The sequence below is a fragment of the Lichenostomus cassidix genome, chromosome 1Aa, assembly GCF_008360975.1.
Source record: "Lichenostomus cassidix isolate B80296 chromosome 1Aa, HeHo_3.0, whole genome shotgun sequence".
In the NCBI taxonomy this organism is placed as follows: domain Eukaryota; kingdom Metazoa; phylum Chordata; class Aves; order Passeriformes; family Meliphagidae; genus Lichenostomus; species Lichenostomus cassidix.
In genome coordinates this window covers 37,085,660-37,104,736 of record NC_139480.1, presented here as the reverse complement: position 1 = coordinate 37,104,736, position 19,077 = coordinate 37,085,660, and the positions used below count along the sequence as shown (strand labels likewise).

The window sequence follows — 19,077 nt, the reverse complement described above, 5'->3', positions numbered from 1 at the left end:
CAGCAGTAAAGAACTGGTAGGTGAAAAGGCAGGAAAGGAATTTGATCAGTCTGTAGAGATAAAACAGTTCAGTAAAGAGACTGTATCAAAGGAAGGATAAATAACTATATTACTATGAAATTAAAGTGGCTAAATGCAACACCTTAGTCACTGTGCAAATGCTGATGTATGACTGTGCACAGGAGTTTTTAAAGCACCTGGTTTGAGACCCAGAGCACCTGGGACATATTTGGCTAATTCTTTCCCATAGCTGCATGGAGCCAGAGAAGAAATCCAGAATCCCTATGCCACATAAAAATGCAACAGGGAGCATACACCAATGCTGTTTTGGAGATGCAAACACTGCCAGAGTGAATAGTTCTTCCTGCAGCCAGTCTTTCTCTCATGGAAATGCAGCTCAATAGACAACAGAGTGGTGGGTCCCTAAGCAATCCTAGATGGCCACTAACCACTTACATAACCTTGGGAAATCATACCACTTCCCTGTGCTTTTGTCTCTTCATGTTTGTCTTGCCTGTCTGGACTGGCAAGTTTTAACATGATTAAAGAAGAGAGTGATTATCTCTTGATCTGTGTGTGTAGTATTAGAATTCCATCCTGGAGTTCCCAAAGTTCTCAGCCAAGGCCACTAGGTGCTGCTGTAATATGAGTAATTAAAATAATAACTATTATTAAGGAAATTGCATCTATTCTTTCTGTGGCCTGTTTCAAAAAGCCTGAAAGTCAGAGAGAAAATTTATTCTAAACCTGCATATTTTTTGAACTGTAAGAAGCAGAAGACTCCATCATTCACTTCACTACTACCCAAAATTTTTCCCCTTACCTTTTGACACTTTGCAGAAAAAAGCTGCAAACACCTTCCACCTTTAAAAAACACACTGAATAAATGCACTTCTTTTTTTCTATTTAGTTTCCATTTTTAAACCCAGTTTCAGCAGTTTGCTATAATGCAAGTTCCTCCAAAACACTATACTCCAAAATCCTTGCCAGCTATGCAACAGCGAACTTTATTTATATATTATCTGAATGGGAACAGAAAGGCAAAGACCTCAGCATGGGAGAACACAACTTGAATTGCAAATTATTCAATAAATGCATGGTGATTTTACTGAGGATCAGATTTTGTGTCTGTCACTTTCACAGCCTTCTAAGGAGGCTTCATCTTATTAAACATAGTTGACTAGTCATAAACATAGTAAAAGATTAGTAAGACTCCATATGAATCACAGTCACTAAATGCTTCTTGTCTGAGAGTATTAAAAAGTCTTTAGACAGCTGCCAGCTATAGCTCAGAGAGCTATATGACTAAAGTGCTATTTCTGAAAGTCTTGGAGTCAGTTCATCTAACTGGACTTCACAGTGGACAATCCAAAAGGCTATTTATATTTAAAAACAATTTGGCAAGTGTTGTTCATCAAACCAGTTTTCCAGACACAAAGACTCCACTTAATAATTTATTCTTGGATTTACTGCCCTTAAAATGAAGTTAAATGAAATTATTTGGATCATCAGAAGAACAGGTCTGATAAGGCAGTTCTGAATTAATTAGACATGATGAAGTTTTGCTGCCAGGTTATGTCAAGATCCAAAGTTAGCAGAGAAATGAAGTGACAAACACTTAGCATGTGTGAAAAAAAGTATCAGGAACACTCCATGAGAATTAGGACTTTATGGTAAAAATGGGACAGAATATTCATATTTTAAATAAATCCTTATTAAAAAGCATTTCAGGAAGGTGCAGTGGTGCCAACACAAACTAAAAATATATTTTATTCTTACCATTTGAGACTGGCTCCGTGGACAGCCATTGATATCTTCAACCTTTTCATTTGCTAAACAAAAACAGTGAGGGGAAAAGCAAGAGTAAACAATGAGATAAAGCTTCCCTTTCCAACCCCTGGTCAAAAAAAAAAAAGAAAAATAAAAAGAAAAAGAAAAAGAAAGAAAAAAGAAAAAGAAGAAGAAGAAGAAAAAAAAACAAAATCCAAAAACTAAAACTCCAGACACCTAAAAATCAAAACAGAAAAGAAAAGCCAGAAGAAAAGCAGAAAAGGCACAGCAATAGAATGCAGAGAGTTTTGTTGACAGAGAGCTCCTTTCTAAGTAAAGCTCAGTCGTACAGTAACAACACTCTTGTTAGCAGCAGTTGCTTCCATATGCCAAATCATGCAAAGGGGGAAGTGCGAAGGAGGTTGCTGCTAATTCTTCAGCCCCTGCAAAATAACTGCTGACATGAAATCTTCCACAATTGTCTTTGCAGGGTCAGGATACAGTTTCAAGGCATCCCAGAAAGTATGAGCCACTCCAACTAACAAAATGCACACATGGGAGACATATGGTTTAATGGAGCATTCATTTCTGACAATTCAAAGTGTGTAAGATACAGTTCTGGCCATTTAAAGTATGGTTAAACAGCAACTTCCAAACATGCTCACATAAACATACTTTTTAATTAAGACAAGGATGAACCACACAAATATCAGAGACATATGGACCCAGTCAAATTGTATTATTCTAGGTTCATCTTATTGTTAAATACATTCAGCTTGAATTATATATTCCCCCATGCAAGGAGCCAGCTCGCAGTGCTTCCCTCAGCCCTGGTCTTACCGATGATCTGGATGATTTCTGCTAGCAGAACTCCGTCTGCAATGTCCTGTTGCAAATCCTTGATCAACCGCTTGTGGCCAGATTTTGCCAGGTAGTGGTTAGCCCAGTCAGTGTAAATCTGCAGAGCAGAGTGGGAGGGCAAGGGGGAAGAAGGACAAGAGAGGGAAAAAGACAATAAAAAGTCTTAAAACAAATGTTGGCTTACATAGCACAACTACTCTGGAGCACATTCCCATTTAAGAAGTCAGCAGCAAGGGAAACAATTTTATTGTGTTTTTTAACTTTTTTTTTTTCTTAACGGCCATGCCCCTCCCCCTGCCATCCTCTGTTTTATTTTAGCTTCAAATGATTCAGGCTGCTTCATGAGGGTTCAAACTTGCTGTGACCAAGCAAAATTCCCCTTATGACTGTAAAGGAAACTCCTGTCGTAAATCAATCACATCTACCGCAATTCCACCTCCCACCACATTTCTACCTCCACGCATGCCCTGCCAGCAATGTTCATGCTCTGGGGCTGCTGAAGAGAAAGTGATAGCAGAGACGTGTGCCTGTGTTTGGGTAAGGATTAACTGGGGTGTCTCTGGTGCTCCTGAGCCTGGTGATGCCTCTCTAACAGTTTATGCAGTAATCACTGTGTCCCACTGCCCAGGTCATTTGCCCCCTTGCCTGCAAAGTGCTCTAATGTGCTCAGAGGAGACTGAGAGCACCAGATGCACAGCAGTCTTATCACTGGAATTAGACTGTATATGTATTCTGGAAATATTCTGTGTCCTTTCTCTGCCCAAAGAGGAGTGGAGAACAGTGAGACTGAGCAGCACCAAATTAGCAACAGGCAGCACAAAAGTGGCAGTTATCACCTAAAGGTTGAAAAGAACCAACTGAATTATGTCCTCCAAATTGAGGAAGGAGAGGGGCGTGAAGAGAGAGGCTGAAGGCATTTCATAAGGTGTGTATGAACACAGAGCAGGTGGAAACACCTACAGCATGCACACAAGCAGAACCAGGTTCATTTAGGGTGAGATAAGAGGAACAGACACCTTCACCTCTACACTGAAGGAAGAGTGCACCCCAAGAGCAGCTCACACCATACTGGGGTCTCCCAGCACGCAGAGGGTGCTCATGCCAGTGGAGATTGGCAGGGGGTGTCACACAGCAGGAGGGTATCTGTGGCCCTTGGCAGCCTGCCCTGGCTCCCTTTTGCAGGGTGTCTGTCACCTCTTTCCTCACTCCAGAAAACAGGACTTGTACAGAGCCTCCTGAACCTCCCACTGCTGTGGGATGATACCACTGAGAGAAAGCACAGATGTATGACAGCACCACCGTGTGAGTAAATATGATAATTATGAGTCTTCTTGCTGAGAATATTGTTTGAAAACGTTGAAACTGCCCCTTTTTCATTTTAAAAAAATATGAGCTTACTTTATAAACATCCTTTTATTTAACCTCATAGACCCTTGGGAGGAAGGGGTCAGAAACCCATTTTGTGAAGAGAAAAACAGAGGCCAAAACCATTAACTACTTCCTTATTTCATCAAGGAAATCTGTGGCAGAACCAGGGTGGGGAGAATGGAGGCAATTCCCAGTACAGAGCCTAACTTTGAGAACCATCATTTGCTTTCCACCCGACAAAAGTATCACCACTTAACCCATGTTCACCTGCTAAGGACTCCTTCACTACCTGAGTACCTGTGCCTCAGATTTTCATCCTCTTTATTAAAAGGGAGAAAACTATAACTTATTTGGTCTACTCTATTTCTTCCCATATTTTTGCTGGTGGATCAGTTAGTTTGCGATAGCTTTCTGGACAGCTTTAGAACTTTAAATAAATCCAGAGAATTAAACTGTGCAAGTGGATTCAGCTCTACCATAGTCAAAGGATGCTGCAGTTAAATGGGGCCTTTAATCTCCCTGCTGCACCCAGAAGTCCACTTGAGTCCCTGTGTTTTCACTCACTGAAATTCTTTTTTCACTGTTACAGCTTAGTAACATAAAAGGCTCCAGGAAAATGTCTTTTAAAGGAAGCTGTAGCTAAGAAAGTGTTTCTTCAACTGTATAAACACATGGAGTGAATGTGGGGTCTCTAAAGATTGTATGAACACATATTTCAAAAAATATGAAACCATGATGATAAAAGACACATACCACACCCATAGCATCATATATTCCCTACTACTAGTATTTCAACTTCAGTCACTCTTTTAAACTAATGTTTCAAAAATACTCTCTATTAATATAAGCAGAACTATTTTCTGTATTCCAATGTAACTGATCCACTGGAACATCCAAAATTTAATACCACTAGTATTATTTTAGGTAAGTTTCGTATTGCAAATAAAAATACCAGGCATTTCCTTTTTCATTTGTGACACCCTCACATAATCGGGTGTATCAGTCCTAATTCTGACTACAATTTGAACTATCCTCCCACTGAGCAGACAAGGAAATTTCATTATAGCAGCTGCTTTGCAAGTGTCTACTATTCAAAGAATGGACTTCACCAACCCATCTACTGCCCTCATAATTTTATTTTCTCATTAATTTAAAAGTGATAAGCATAAAGAATGCAAACAGTATTTTGTAAGCTAAAAGCTGATTATCCACATGATACCAAAATTTTTCTTATGGTCAGCATCTGGTAGTCATGCAATGGTACAAAAACAGTACTGGGATGAGGCAGTCTTAAAAGCGTTTTTCATTTCAGAAGTATTCTAAAAAAAATCAAGAAGGCAGAGAGATGTTGATGAAGACAATATAGCAAACCAACACCCAGTTGGCAGTGGAATGTCACGTTTTATTTTCTCTCTTTCTGTAGGAAATACCACTTGCTTCTGCTTCCCCCCCCCTTCCCAATAGGATGCCTTTCTCATTCATCTCATTCTTCTGGGAACCCAACTGGTCAGGAGTCTTGTAAAAAATGAAAAGCATGTAGATTGACACATGAAATTATAATAATGTACAAATGCCACTATAATATTTTTACATTAAATTCTCTGATGCAAATACAATGAGAAATAGAGACTCCCCCATTCACAGTTTTTAATTATCAATGCACCTCACAAGTTTTATATTTAACTCACTGGGAAAATATAAAGCTCCGGTGTGCATCACCATTTAAAATACTCAGTTATCAAAGGAGAAAACTCACAGAGAACAGAAGATGAAAAATCAGTAGCTTCATGCAAGTCTGCTTTTTAAGAGTGCTGCCCTTCCACTGGGTGCAGAGCAGCTCTAAGGAGGAGCTGTGCATGCTCCCTCTCTTCTCAGAACTAGCAATAGATCATCACATCTTGCATTAATTGTGCAGCAATTTTTCCCAAAAATCCTCTTATCTTAGATTTTTCTATAATGAGGCTGTTTCAGAGAGAAACACAGGCTTGAGTGTTAGATCTTGCAACACTTCCTCCCTCTTCACTGCTCAGTAACCCTGCGCTACAGCCACACACTGGGTCGGGCTGCTGACTTACTCATTTCCTCCCCAGGCTTCCTCTCCTACCACCCAGCTTTGCAGGCACGTCTGACCTGGGAGTATTCCGCTCCAAGGCTGGATGTGACTGCTGGCAGGGGACGGCACAGCCACCGTTATGTGCCACACGTTGGACCAGCCTCAGCAGCAGCAGCACGGTAACGGAACAGAGCTGATGCTGTGTCTGTGTGGTCCCAGCCCCATGCCAGAGCCTGCTGATTTAGCTGCTTGCAACACGAACCGGGATTCAGCAGGGCAATCCGAGCCCGGGCACAGTCTGCTCATGTTAGCGACGGTTTTCCCTAGCATTCCTCAACTGCTCGTCATGCTAACCTTTAACAGAGTAGAGGAAATAAACCCTGATACCCAAATATAGTTATGAACTTCACCTCGATACTTCACATGTAGCTACAACGAGCACAGTAGAGCTGCTTGGCAGGATCCGTAATGAAGCAAAACACTTAGCAGTGCGGTAGCTTAATGAAGTGAAAAAGAGAGGATCTCACAGGTTACTGCCTTTTTAGATAATGTTTAATCACAAACCATGTAATATACATCAGGCAGTGATATAAAGCACCCTCTTTAAAACTAATACAGAGATGTTACCGCCCACGATCAATGCCAAGTGGGAAACATCAGATGGGTTTCAGAAGTGCAGTCAGCCCAATGCAGTAATAATTGCATGACACTTTGTCAGTGTCTTTCACTAGATCAGCTCACCATGCTTTCCAGGCATAAATGAGATCACCCCTTCTATTTATTATTTCTGTAGATGTGAGGAAACTGAGGCATAAAGGCTGCTTTTTGATGTGGCTCACTCAAGGACAAAGAGCTGGGAATATAACCCAGATATTCTGAGTTGAAATGATTTCTCCTGTGTGCTTTTATATCAGGTAGTTTTATAAAAAGGCTCGGTGGTAATATGCATATTGCAAGAATTCGGATCCTTCCCAGTATTTTTTTTTTGTTTGCTACAGAATATAGAATCTCAGCTCTGAAAATGGTCTCCTGTTGCTATCGAGAAGACGGCTTCCATTTGCCTCCGTCACTCCCTTGTGTGCCAATGGTGCTGCTCAGGAAGAACAGCAGTTGCTGCCAATTGAGATACACTAAGACCTCGTGACACATTTCCATGCCATTTAGGAGCATAGGTTGATTTTCAAAAATATTTAAATATTTTCCCACTAAATGACAAAGTGTCTTTCCTAGATATGTGGAATTAACAGATAGAATCCAGTTCTCATCCCTTGTTCTTTAAAATGTTAAAGAGACACAACTGCATCCTCACTCTTTAGCATGGCAGATTTGAAATGCTGTCTTCCAGGGCTCACTATGATGAGCACCTTTCAGGGTGGGGAGGCTTTTAAAAAACTCCATCTCCCAAAAGGAATCTGTAGGCAACAGGAAGCTTCCCACAGATTTTTCTTTAGTGTTTATCTTGTGGCAAACATGAAGTGGAGAAATGGAAGGAAAATTTAATTATTACAAAATAACCCAAAAAATGTTTCTAGCAGTATACCTGCATTGCAATACACAATGCTACTTTTTGGCAGAGCAGGAATCTGTCTTTTATTCTATGTTTGGGTTATACCAATACATTTTGTAATTCTTATCTTTTTCTTTAAAAAAACCTGAGTAAAGGAAAATGAAACTATTAAATAGCCCCTAGACTAGAATTTTAACAGCCAGCCAAAGTGGAAATATGGCACTGTTAACTTAATAAAAGGACTATGTGACTTTCTAGTGTAATGAATTCACTCTGCTTAAAATGTTGCCATTGAAGACAACTGATAGTTGATAGCACTTAGAGCTTTCCACCCATGGATGGTTTCAAATTGTACTTGAAAAAGAAGAGGTTGATGAGTTGCTTCTGTTGTTCGTCAGTATATTAAAAATGGGCTGTAAAGGCTGTATACCTATTTCCTGGGAGGTTTTCCAGTGTGTGGCCTACCCTGGATGCTGAATACTAAACAGAGCCTAACAGTCCCAAAGTCCCTGTGAAGAGGATTTGCCAGAGGAGAGGGCATGACCACAACTTTATTTCAACTTAGCTATTCTTGGCTAATGAATTGCACGTAGCAAAGCATATGTTGGAGTGTCCCTGAAGCAGTTTGTATTTATGAAGAGAAGCTGGGCAACACACTGATAAGTGTTAGAATAGGGTAAGGAAATCAGAGATGCCTTTCTCCTTCCCACTGCCTGTACATTAAGGAAAACTCAACTGGAAGGCAGGATCTGACCTTTTAAATATTTTCTTATTGAAGGTTATGCCTCTGGGATGCAAAAGAATAATTTATTAGTTTCAGTCCTCCACTTAGCAAGTAAAAAGGCTAACTTTGAAAACAATGGTTCACATTTAGACTGCCAAAAGAGACAGATCAACCATTTAATTTATGTCTTGATTTAATTGACTATAGAAAATACCCTGCAACTCATTTGCTATGAAGTAAATCTAGGGTCTGGGGGTGGCACTTTCTGTAACATTAGGCAAATTACATGAGAAAGAAAAATATTTACATAATTAAAAATACATAGAAAATGAAACTAGACTGACTTAATTTATAGGCAAGATGGAAGCCAATGAACTTTATTTAACTAAATGAAATGAGTATTAAATGACATTCCACAAACCCTGTTTCTGAATCCCACTGAGCAAATGAGAACAATTATGAGTTAAGGAATAGAAACCACTTAGAGGGATACATGCCAATTAACCAAAATGTCAGAATCCCTGTAGTACAATTCTATTTTGTAAATAGCAGCATGTATCCATCAACACCACTCAGCAATTTACAGATAAAAACACAATTAAACAAAACTCCACTAATCCCAGCTAAGAAAATTATTAGAAACAATACTCTTCAACAATCATTGGCAAGCTTTAGATGACTTACCCAACTTTAAGGGGGCTGTTTTGTATTTCCAAGTTTCACTTACAGTTTGTGATCTAATCACTGAAGTAACATTAGTACTGGCTTACTGTGCTCCCTTTCTACTCATTTCTTCCCAAACCCCAACTTAGAATTAGTTTAACATGTGTGTTTGAGGCCAATACTCACCAATGGCACAGGAGCAATACTTTCGACGCTTCTATGCCAGATGGAAGGTAACAGTATCAGCTTCTTTGAATGTGTATTTGTGTATTTGCACATAAGGTTCCCTTAGTAATTTACATATCGGCCCAGATAAAAATCCAACTCTTTACAGAATAAATTCTCTTGTTCATACTTTGAAAAGAATCGTATTGATTTGCTTTACAGTTTAATCATTTAGTTTTGTTTATTGGCTTCAGTCTTATGCAATGGCAATAAAATGCCACTGGAAGGAGCCAGATACTCGTCCTGAAGCTGAAGGGACCCTGAACAGGCAGCTGCTTCTCTACAGGCTTGTGCTGTGGGGAAGTGGTCCTTGTCAAGGGAGCACCACGGTTATTAACACTGGCCTCAAGCTTCCTGAATTATCAGGAGACAATATTAAGTGCCACCCACACAAAGCAATCCTCCAAAACAGTCAGCCTTGAGATTTTCTGTTATAAATACACCATATATTTGTTCATACAACTTTGGAGCTATTTCTTAGATTTAGATATGGGTATAGATAGATATATATGGATAGATATATATTGATGTGTTTATATATATATATATAAAATCTTTAAAGTAAATTTCAGCTTTCATTTAGTGAAAGTACAACAAAATACAGGCCCTATTATCCAATGCAGCTTTTACATAAAACAGTGATTTAAACTAATGTCTTGGATAATTTTATTACAGCAAGGAAGACCAGGATTACCCAGTGGGCACAAGAGTTACATCTAAATACACCACTCAGAATGTGTCAGCATTTTAGTTCAGATAAGGAATGCCAATCTAAAGACAGTCTCTCATTACCTGGGCTCTCTCAAAGATCCCCTTCAGATGAAAAAAAAAAAAAAAAAAAGTGCTTCAAGAGTGCACTGAATGCACTAAATTTAATCACCAGCATTTAGTCCATGCAACAAAATGATAACTAATCTAAGTAACCCTCTATCCCCAAAATGTGTACCGTAGAGATTGGCTTCTTGGTACCAAACTGGATTGCTACAGAGCAACTCTTCCTGCTAATGTTAGCGTAGGTGTGTCCCAGAAGTGCCGGGGGAGGGAGTCTGTGATAGAAAGAGCTGATGACTGTCCAGTGTGGTGAGATGTCTCCGTAAGGTGGTGTGTTGCTATAGTAGTGATACAGGAAAGAGCAGGCCATGCTTTGGTCTTGATAGTGGTGATGTGCGAAGAAAGCAATTTAATCAAAAGCACAATGATAGAATTCTCTAATACAAATAAATGAACTGAAATATATAAAAATCACTGTCTCTCCTGTGTGTACACCCACACTGGAACATCATCCATACCTGCCCAAAGCTTGAAACATGGCTCTCTGTGGCAGTTCCTGCCTAAAGAGATCTCCCTCAGAAGAAACAGCTCACTTTAGGAAGGAGCCCTGTGCCTATCCAAATGAAGAACAGTAAAAAGAAAGCCATGCTTCTAGTTTTCTGGGCATCCAGGATGGGAGAGGACCTATTTGTGTGAATCTCAGGTCTCATCTATGTCTTCTCACTGCTGGGATAAGTTTCATGAACAGTCCTGCATTCACTTTAATAAAGAAGCTCACAGTAATCAGAGTTAACTTTCCTGTAAAGGGAAAAACTAACGGAATTTGAACAGGTTTCCTTTATGGCTCGCCAGTATAATAACATAGATGAATGGAGAAGGCTTCTACAATCTCATACCTGACTGGAAAGCATGCAATAATTTTGAGAACAAAAACATTATTGCTTTGTTGATTAATTTTTTGTTCACGAGCAAAAAGCCACTCTTGCTATCAAACAGACCATTCCTTGGTGGAGTGAACACCTGCCTCTGCAAATCAGCCATGGGGCTCCTCACATGGAGCTGAGGAGATTCCACTGTGAAACTGCTCCAGATTTTCCATCAAAGCTCATTTTAAGGATTTATAACTTGGACAGGGGGATTCTTTCCACACTGCAATTTGGCATTAAAGAACTTGGCCCAGGGATCAAAATAACCCTCTTTGCCAGCACTTCTTTTTATGTGTGGAAAGGCAAATTTCTGATATATAAAGATGCAAAAATATTAAGACATACATTTGTTTTCTTCTTGTGAGAAAACAGTAGCAAGTAAACTGTAACTAACTTTAGAGTCTTCAGCACTTTTTGAGGCTTAGAACACTAATTCAAATTGTCTGGTTTCCTCTCATGGAAGAATAATTTTACAAATCAAACTAAACAAAATACACTGCTTTCTGAGCTACATATTTTATAAAAAGATATTTTAACTCCTGCTCAATTTTTCTCTGTGCTTTGATGTTTAAAAGTTGTTTTTCACCAGCTCTATGATTTCAATATCCATAAAGCCCTTGTACATACTAAGAACACCACTGAGGTACTATAGGTAACAATAAAATTAAGTAAGCTAATGATTTCAAGTGTTGTGATCTGAGACTCTTACTGTCATTAATCTCTGTTAAAACAGGTCTTGGTGGTGAATGTGAGAGCAGTAATAGTCGTGTGCAACTGCTTTGCCTTTTGCTACCTGTCTGAAGCTTAGGAAAATGGAATTATGCTTACACAGATGACAGCCTATACTTATAGTTCTTCAGATCAAGAAATGCAGTGGTTCAAGGACTTGAAAGACTAAAAATGCAGCTTGGTACAACTGGGATACCACTTCAGGACATTTCTTTTTTCCTTTGATCACCATTGAAAGCATTGCCCATAATAAATACCTGCCAATTCTGATTATAATAATTCTTAAATTTACAATCATCCAGCACAGTAAATTTTATGCGTGAAGTAAATTCTGTCAGTCAATATTCTTAAACAATGAAGAGGAGATTATGATCTTATCATCACTATGACAACAGAAGACTTTTCATCCCAAATAGAAATCAATGTTACGATCTTTCTGATTTCTTAATGAAAGACGTGTCTCATAGACACCTTCTGTAACACAGTCAGATTTGGAAGGATCCTATAATGGAAATAAAAAGGTTTTGGATTCCTACTAAAAATGTTCTGAATAGCCTTTTTATCATAAAAGGTGCCTGAATGCCTCTAGTGAATGCTTTGGCTACACATCAAGCTACACATGAGAAGAGGCAGTGTCTCATGGAGGGAGGACCTTATAACCTGGGGGCTTTTGTTCACTGTTCAATCTGCAGTCTCCCATGCACACCTTCCACAAGATATCCAAACTTTTGGTTCTTCCACACCCTTCCATAGGACTACAGCACCCCCCTAAAATAGCCCCAAAGATTGGTGATTCATGACTCAAAATTTTTTCACACATGATTTACCTCTGAAGACAATGAGAAACCCCTTCTTTTATGACACAAAATGGTGCTTTTGTGTTTGAGGTTTATCCTCTGGGTCCTCATGACTGCTCGTACACAGGGCACCCAGCGTTCTTGTCCTCAGGGGACTACTTTCCACATCTGCGACTCTTCACTCACTGTCCTATATTTTCTTTTAAAATACAGAATCTGGTGATACCCTGTCTCTTGGATGACAGACTAGAAATGAAGGATAAGGACTGACTAACACACTTTAAAGGGCCACTGCCTGTAAATTTAATTAAATCCGTATCTCCCACCTCCCACACAATCACCCCTTGGGACTGAAGGCTTCTGTAAAGGATTAGGAAGGCGATACTCTCATTGCAGCCACATCACTATACAGAAAATAATTCAAGATTTGGGAACTTGCGAGCAGGAAGCAGATGAGGAAGAAAGGGACTCACTGAAAACACAAACAAATAACTCTGCTGGCTAGAGATTATAACATTCATTTTGGACAGAGGCGATTGTGCTCCAGCCTTTCCTTCCAAGAGCCTTTCTGTATTTTGTCCTACTAATGTAAGCAAGAAACAGAAATGATCCAGTAAAAGAAGCATCATGTCTCCTCTCAAATGAGTCCCTAATGCAGCTGCTTACCACCTTATGTCCCATGACATGTTAGGCTCAGTTGTTTTCTTGGACTGTAGTGCTGTACGGCACTAATGGCACCAGTAGCTCGCTCCTCGGGTAGCTCTGGGAAGGCTGGCACTCCAGGAGAGGTCACACAGCTGTTTAATTTTTCAGGGGCATGAGAAGTATTACTTTGGGGACTTCTGTTGACACCCCTCCATTTAGTCTACTTTTTTTAGAAGAAGAAAAAACTTTTTTTTCTGACCGTTCCCATTAACCTCCTAACTCCCTGAAAAAGTAAGAATAAAGATAACTTAAACATGCGAGGGTTTTTTTTTGTTTGTTTGTTTTGTTGTTGTTGTTGTTTTAAACAGGAAATACTTATTGCTGATGAATCATAAATATTTCATTCTGAAACACTGGCTGGGGTTTTTTTTCCCAGCTCTAAATTTTGTTAAAGTAGGCAGGTGCTTATTTCACCTGCCCTTTAAATAAACCTTGCTGGCAAGGTACTTGACTCTGTGAAGCCAACGCAGCTTCTGAGCATTCTCAGAGGTACAATTTCATGTCTGTACAGATCCTTAATGTAAAAACCTGGAATGGCTATGGAATATGAGCACTGCCAAAACAGACAGCTGCTGAGTGGGAGTTCTGAGGATGAGAATGATGGATATAGACACCTAAAATGCAAGTGAGATAGGTCATAGGAACATAAATTCTTTAGGGGAGGAGGGAAGGTCATATTTCAGGAATTACTATACAAAGGATATCCTCTGTTAAAAGTCCAACCATTTCCTACACAGTGCATGAGTATGGAACAGAACAGTCCTTAAAATAAATTTTTCCTTAAATTCTTCTAGTTGTTCTTGAAGGTCCCTGACAACAGAAGACTGCATTTTTTTAAAAAACACTTGCTGAATTTCTCTCATTTTGATGCAAATGTAAGGACAAATGCATTGGAGGAGCTTCCTGAGAACATAAAAAAACCTTAATGCTTTTTTTTTTTTTTTTTTTAAGAATTTATATATACGGGAACTTTAAGTTGGAGTGGAAAGTGAAGTTTGAAATTTTGTGAAACTGGTATACCTCTCAAGTTGTTCAGTCCCACAGAGAGGCTTCTCAAACACTGCACCAGATGTCTTTGTTCTCACCTTTCCTGGACAGTTACTTCACTATCAGGAATAAAATCCCATACTTACACCAATGTATCATTTTATGTTACTGTCATTATCCTGTTATAGGTTATAATGGTATTGGCATTATCTGCCTAGTAATTATTCTTGAGTCACAGCAGTAAAACTCTTTTAAGTCTCAAGCTCTGATCTAGAGTCTGCTGAACTATTTAAGTTTCATCTGTCTCTTTGACTGAAAAAAGATGTTCCATACATTAAAGCAGAATGAAAGTGGGCAAATGGATTCTCTAGTCTGTGGTTTTACAGTAAAACAATCCCATCTCAGCTAGATGGATTAAATGAGCCTCTCCATAATTTTTATATATATATACATATAATACATACATATATATACATAATTTATTGTGTAGGTTAATGTACTGTATTCCTTCAACTTTCAATCCACAGAAGCATTCTCTTATAAGCAATTGCTTATACCACAGTGCAAAACAGGTGACTTTGCGGCATGTCAAACAAGCTTGCAAGATTTGAATCCCCAAGGAACCCTCTAAAATGTCTGAAAATACTGCAGTAAAATACGTATTTTAGCATACAAATGATTAAGTGTCTTGTATTGTAAGTCATTAAAAATATTACATCCTAAAAATGGTATTTAAAATACTCACGGTGATATTCAGTGGTGCAATGCATTTCTGCAAATAATTATCTTAAGAACAATATATTTCAATTAATAACACACTCCAAATTCCAATCACACAACAGTTGAGTGACACAGAGGGCACAAGACAATACTGCATAATCAGCCTTGAGATGATGTTCAACCCAGAAACTGCTCATAGAGTAAGTAACCCATCTGAATGTACCTGATATGAAGTAAAGGGTATTTAAAAATAATAGCATGCACATGTATTTGCATATTGTCCATTCTTTGCAAAAGAAATATTTACAAGTTTATTGGGCATTCCAGTTTACATGAGAGGTTCATGTATGTACTTCAGCAGTTACTAGGTAAAACTTATTTTTAAAAATGTACAAACCCAGAAAGCTTTAGAGTGTGCATTTGGATGGATGACCCTAAAGACACAGGAAGAAAGCCAAGAATTGAGGTATCCAAAGATAGATATTACGGTTATCATCTGAATTGTTTCAGCTATGTATATTCCAGTTGTTGAATATACACTACATAAGCAGAGTTCAGGAAGAATCTACCAACTAAATAAAAGCAAAATCATGTGAAGAGAGGAAAAAAAATTAAAATTAGGGAAGGCTTGGTGTTGAAGTTGGTGTTGAACTCTACAACACGTAGAGTTGTGCAAATCCTCAGCTATGCACACACCCCTCTTGGCGCCCTTCATGGAAACAAGCAGGGCAAACACCTCAAAGTAGCTACAGCTTGCTCAGTTTCTTACATTGTTTTTTCAACTGACCAGATCATCTGACATTGGCACAAGTGAAGCTTTTTTGTGGAAAGCTGTCAGAATCAGCATTTGCAGGGAAACCCAAACACTTTTAAATAAAATTCATGTATTTATTCACTTAAAAGTCAGGGGCAGAACAAAGGCTTAAAGCAACAAACAGGCTTTTTCCCCCCCATTGCCTGTTTTCAATGTTCCTTGAAAGTATTTATGAAGTCACTTTAGCCTGTTCTGTGTTCCTGGCTGGAAGGAGCTGGCCTGTCACTGACTGTGGAGTTTTTTAGAGAGCCATGACAGACACAACATGGCCTAGTCCACTGCAAGCCTGCCCACAGGCTGTTTGAAGAAGAAATGCTCTCTTAAACCCTGCAGCAGTTCTTGTGGATCCAGGAGATACAGGACTTCTGTATTCACCTCTCCTGTGTAAGCTGACTGGAAGTGCAATGTCTCTTAAAATAACAACCTTTCAAAATTAGTGTTTATCCTGGCTTTTTCCTTCTGTACCTATGAGCTGTTATTGATGCTTCTACTTTCTTGCACCATGATCTTTAAGCTTTAAAATGCCCTTTAATCTTACTGTCTACACTCATCTTTGGGAAGAGTAAATTGCCCTCAGCCTGAAGAGGGCAAAGAAAGAAAATATTTCCATATAATTACTTCTCCTCTTTTTGCATGACAGATCATTTTTTTCATCACCTCTTGTCATATTCTTGACAGACCTTGTATATGGTTTTACCTTGAAGCCAGAACATGAATGGCTGTCAAAAACTTTGATGACCTCAAAACATCTTCCTGCAGAACTGGTTTGTCCTCTGTATAGCAATGTAAACTTGCTTAAAGTAAGCATTTGTTCAACTACTTTTCACAGATGCCTTAAAAACAGGCCACTGACTCATGTAGGTCTGCTATATGATGTGTTGTAAATCTTAACATAAGGAGGGAATATTTCAGATGGTGTCAAATATTGAGAACAAAGGATGAAAACAATTAGGAAAGAAGATATCCCTTCATAAAATATTCTTATATCATCGTTTTCATCACTGCTTTTTCCCTTTAGAGAGAAGGTTGATATCTTTTATCTCTGTGAAGATATAAGTAAATTAAGAGATAAGGTACATGTCTAAGAGACAGCTAGGCATAGAGTTTGGCTAGGAGCAAAAGCAAATGCAAGATTTTCAGGGATTCAAATAAATTTGGCAGAATGACTTTGTGAAACTTGGTTTTGTTGAGATGATGGACAAGGAAAAATGGGCTGACTAGAAGAAGCAGAGACGAAACTAAGGGCCAGAAATAAAACAACAAAATCACTGAATAACCTGAATAGTATCAGTGAGCAGAATAACTAAACATTTCATGTCAAGATTGTGACTAAAATAATCTTGGGATATAGGCAAGGAGATTGGCCTGGATTATTTGGATATATTCCATTTTAAAATAGAAAGGTGTCCTAAGTTCATGTAGGGCAGAAACTGGGATTTAATAATTCCTTATTTTTTCCTTTTGCCAGGAATAATCTACCGAAATCTAAATTTTTTACTAGCTATTCAAGCCAAAATGTTAGAAATGTGCTTCAGTAAATCTGTTTACTAGCAGAACAGCAAATGTCATGGCATCAAGTGCAAGCAAGATTCTCTTCACTTCCTTTAAGAACATCCAACTGCAGCATATACTGATGCAAAAAGATAAATAGCATTCCTCTCCTCACAAAAGAGTTAAAACACATTCATCTGTTTTCAACTGGATCTTTCATTACAGTTTCTGGGGTCTGGCCTCCCCCTACCTGTATCACAAGAAAGCAGAAATATCTCCACTGAAGACAACATAGAAACAGAAGAATTGCATTTAGGGTAAGAACTAGGGCCTAGAGCTAAACAAACAAACCAACCAACCACATCCCCCCTTGGCACTGCTGAGCAAATTGAAGTGTTCATCATAGCTTATTGTAAGCTTATGGTACTAATGAGTATCTGATGCTCTGCCTTGTTTGCAGATACTTAGAAAGCTGGCTTGTTTCTGTGTTGGATCAATTGCTTCGCTAATGCCATTCAGAACTTTGTTCTGCCCTAATCCTTTTTCATGTGGAATTAGGTGGAATGAGCTGCTTTCTCCAACACTGTCATCTTTGCCAGGCATCTAAATCAGTTCAAGGCAGGCAGACAAAGCCCAGGACTCCCAGAAGCACAGCAAGAGCTGAGCAGGGAGCTCTGGGGACAAGGGTGGCACTGAGGCCACAGGGTGAGGTGCAGGACGTGCTGTGACTAAGCCTGGTGGAGAAGGAGAGTCACCTCCCGCCCCCGCAGCATGCGAGTCACTCATCCTGCAGCTCAGTGACACACAGGATGCAGGAGGGCACCGACAGCCGGCATTCCTCAGGAAGAGACCTATGGAAAAGCAGGGCTGCATCCAACAGTGACACACTCTCCCAGCTCACTGCTGGGACCTCTGCTGCTGCCACACCTGAGGGGCTCAGTGCAATAAATGCACCAATTAATTGCAACAGAATATATAAAATAACATATAATATAATAACCTTGCATAACTATGCTGCAATATTTCTGATTTTTGCATATGTGATTATATATGCATATTCAGTTTATTTATGTTTATATGCATATTCCATACCAGTTTGTTTGACATGGAAATAAATATGGCTGATCACTTGAAGTTGGCAGTATTTAGGAACCAGGTATTTTCCTCTAAAATGCAGGCATCTAGCCTGAGGTAGGCATCTAGACTCCATCAACAGTCTGCACCAAGAGAAACAGGAAATTGTGAAGCAGTTTAATCCAAGCAGGACAGGAGCCTAAGAAGAATGAATTTCTCTCTGAAGTTAAATACCTATTTTTTTGAGGACAAAATCTGGTGAGACTAATCCCACATGTAGTGCATGACTGTCTTCTAACTCAAATTTTGTGGTTGACTCTGGAGCATCTGGTTGAAAACGTGGAATAGAAGGGTCTGTAGAAGTGCACAGCAAATACTGTTCCTCACACTTTAACTTTTAGTGAAATCTTTGCTAATTTATCTGTTGATTTCTACTGGAGAAAGACTGAATGGAATACATCTGTTCTGTATTGACTTGCTCCTGCAAAGGGAAAGCAGGAATTTGCAAAGTAGGAGCTTGTGGAGACACAAGTTTTCCAGGAGGGCCACACTCCTGGAATGTGGATATGAATAAACATCTGCATCTCACATCTCACTGCCTCCTTTTTGTTTTTCTACCTGCACAATCAAAAAGTATCCCAGGCCTGGCACATATATTACTACAAACAAGCTGACCACACATTCAAATAAGTGTACACATATTTAGAAGGAACTGAAGGCTAGAAAAGAAAATATAGAAAAAGATATTGAGAACAGACTTCCTAATGTGGCAAGACATATTTTGGGGGTTTATCTCACTGAAGGAGGTGATATGGGGAGAGAAGTGAAAATGTATATCTAAGCAGATGCCTAATAACCTGATACAGCATAGAAGTGCAGTCAGCTGCTTCGA

At 39.1% G+C, this 19,077-nt stretch overlaps 1 protein-coding gene across 11 annotated transcripts in view; it reads right to left on the bottom strand.

Moving 5' to 3' along the window:
* Nucleotides 1–19,077, bottom strand: part of NAV3 (neuron navigator 3) — a 508,081-nt gene that overhangs the window by 178,962 nt on the left and 310,042 nt on the right. For 10 of the 11 annotated variants that reach the window (XM_085045498.1, XM_085045490.1, XM_085045433.1 and 7 more), the window contains 2 exons: nt 2,611–2,728; nt 1,780–1,832 (listed from right to left, as the gene is read on the bottom strand). In XM_085045498.1, coding sequence (XP_084901624.1) covers nt 1,780–1,832; nt 2,611–2,728 — 171 coding nt within the window. Of the gene's footprint in view, nt 1–1,779; nt 1,833–2,610; nt 2,729–5,755; nt 5,980–19,077 lie in introns of those variants that run through there. The other variant, XM_085045481.1, reaches the window with a different exon arrangement.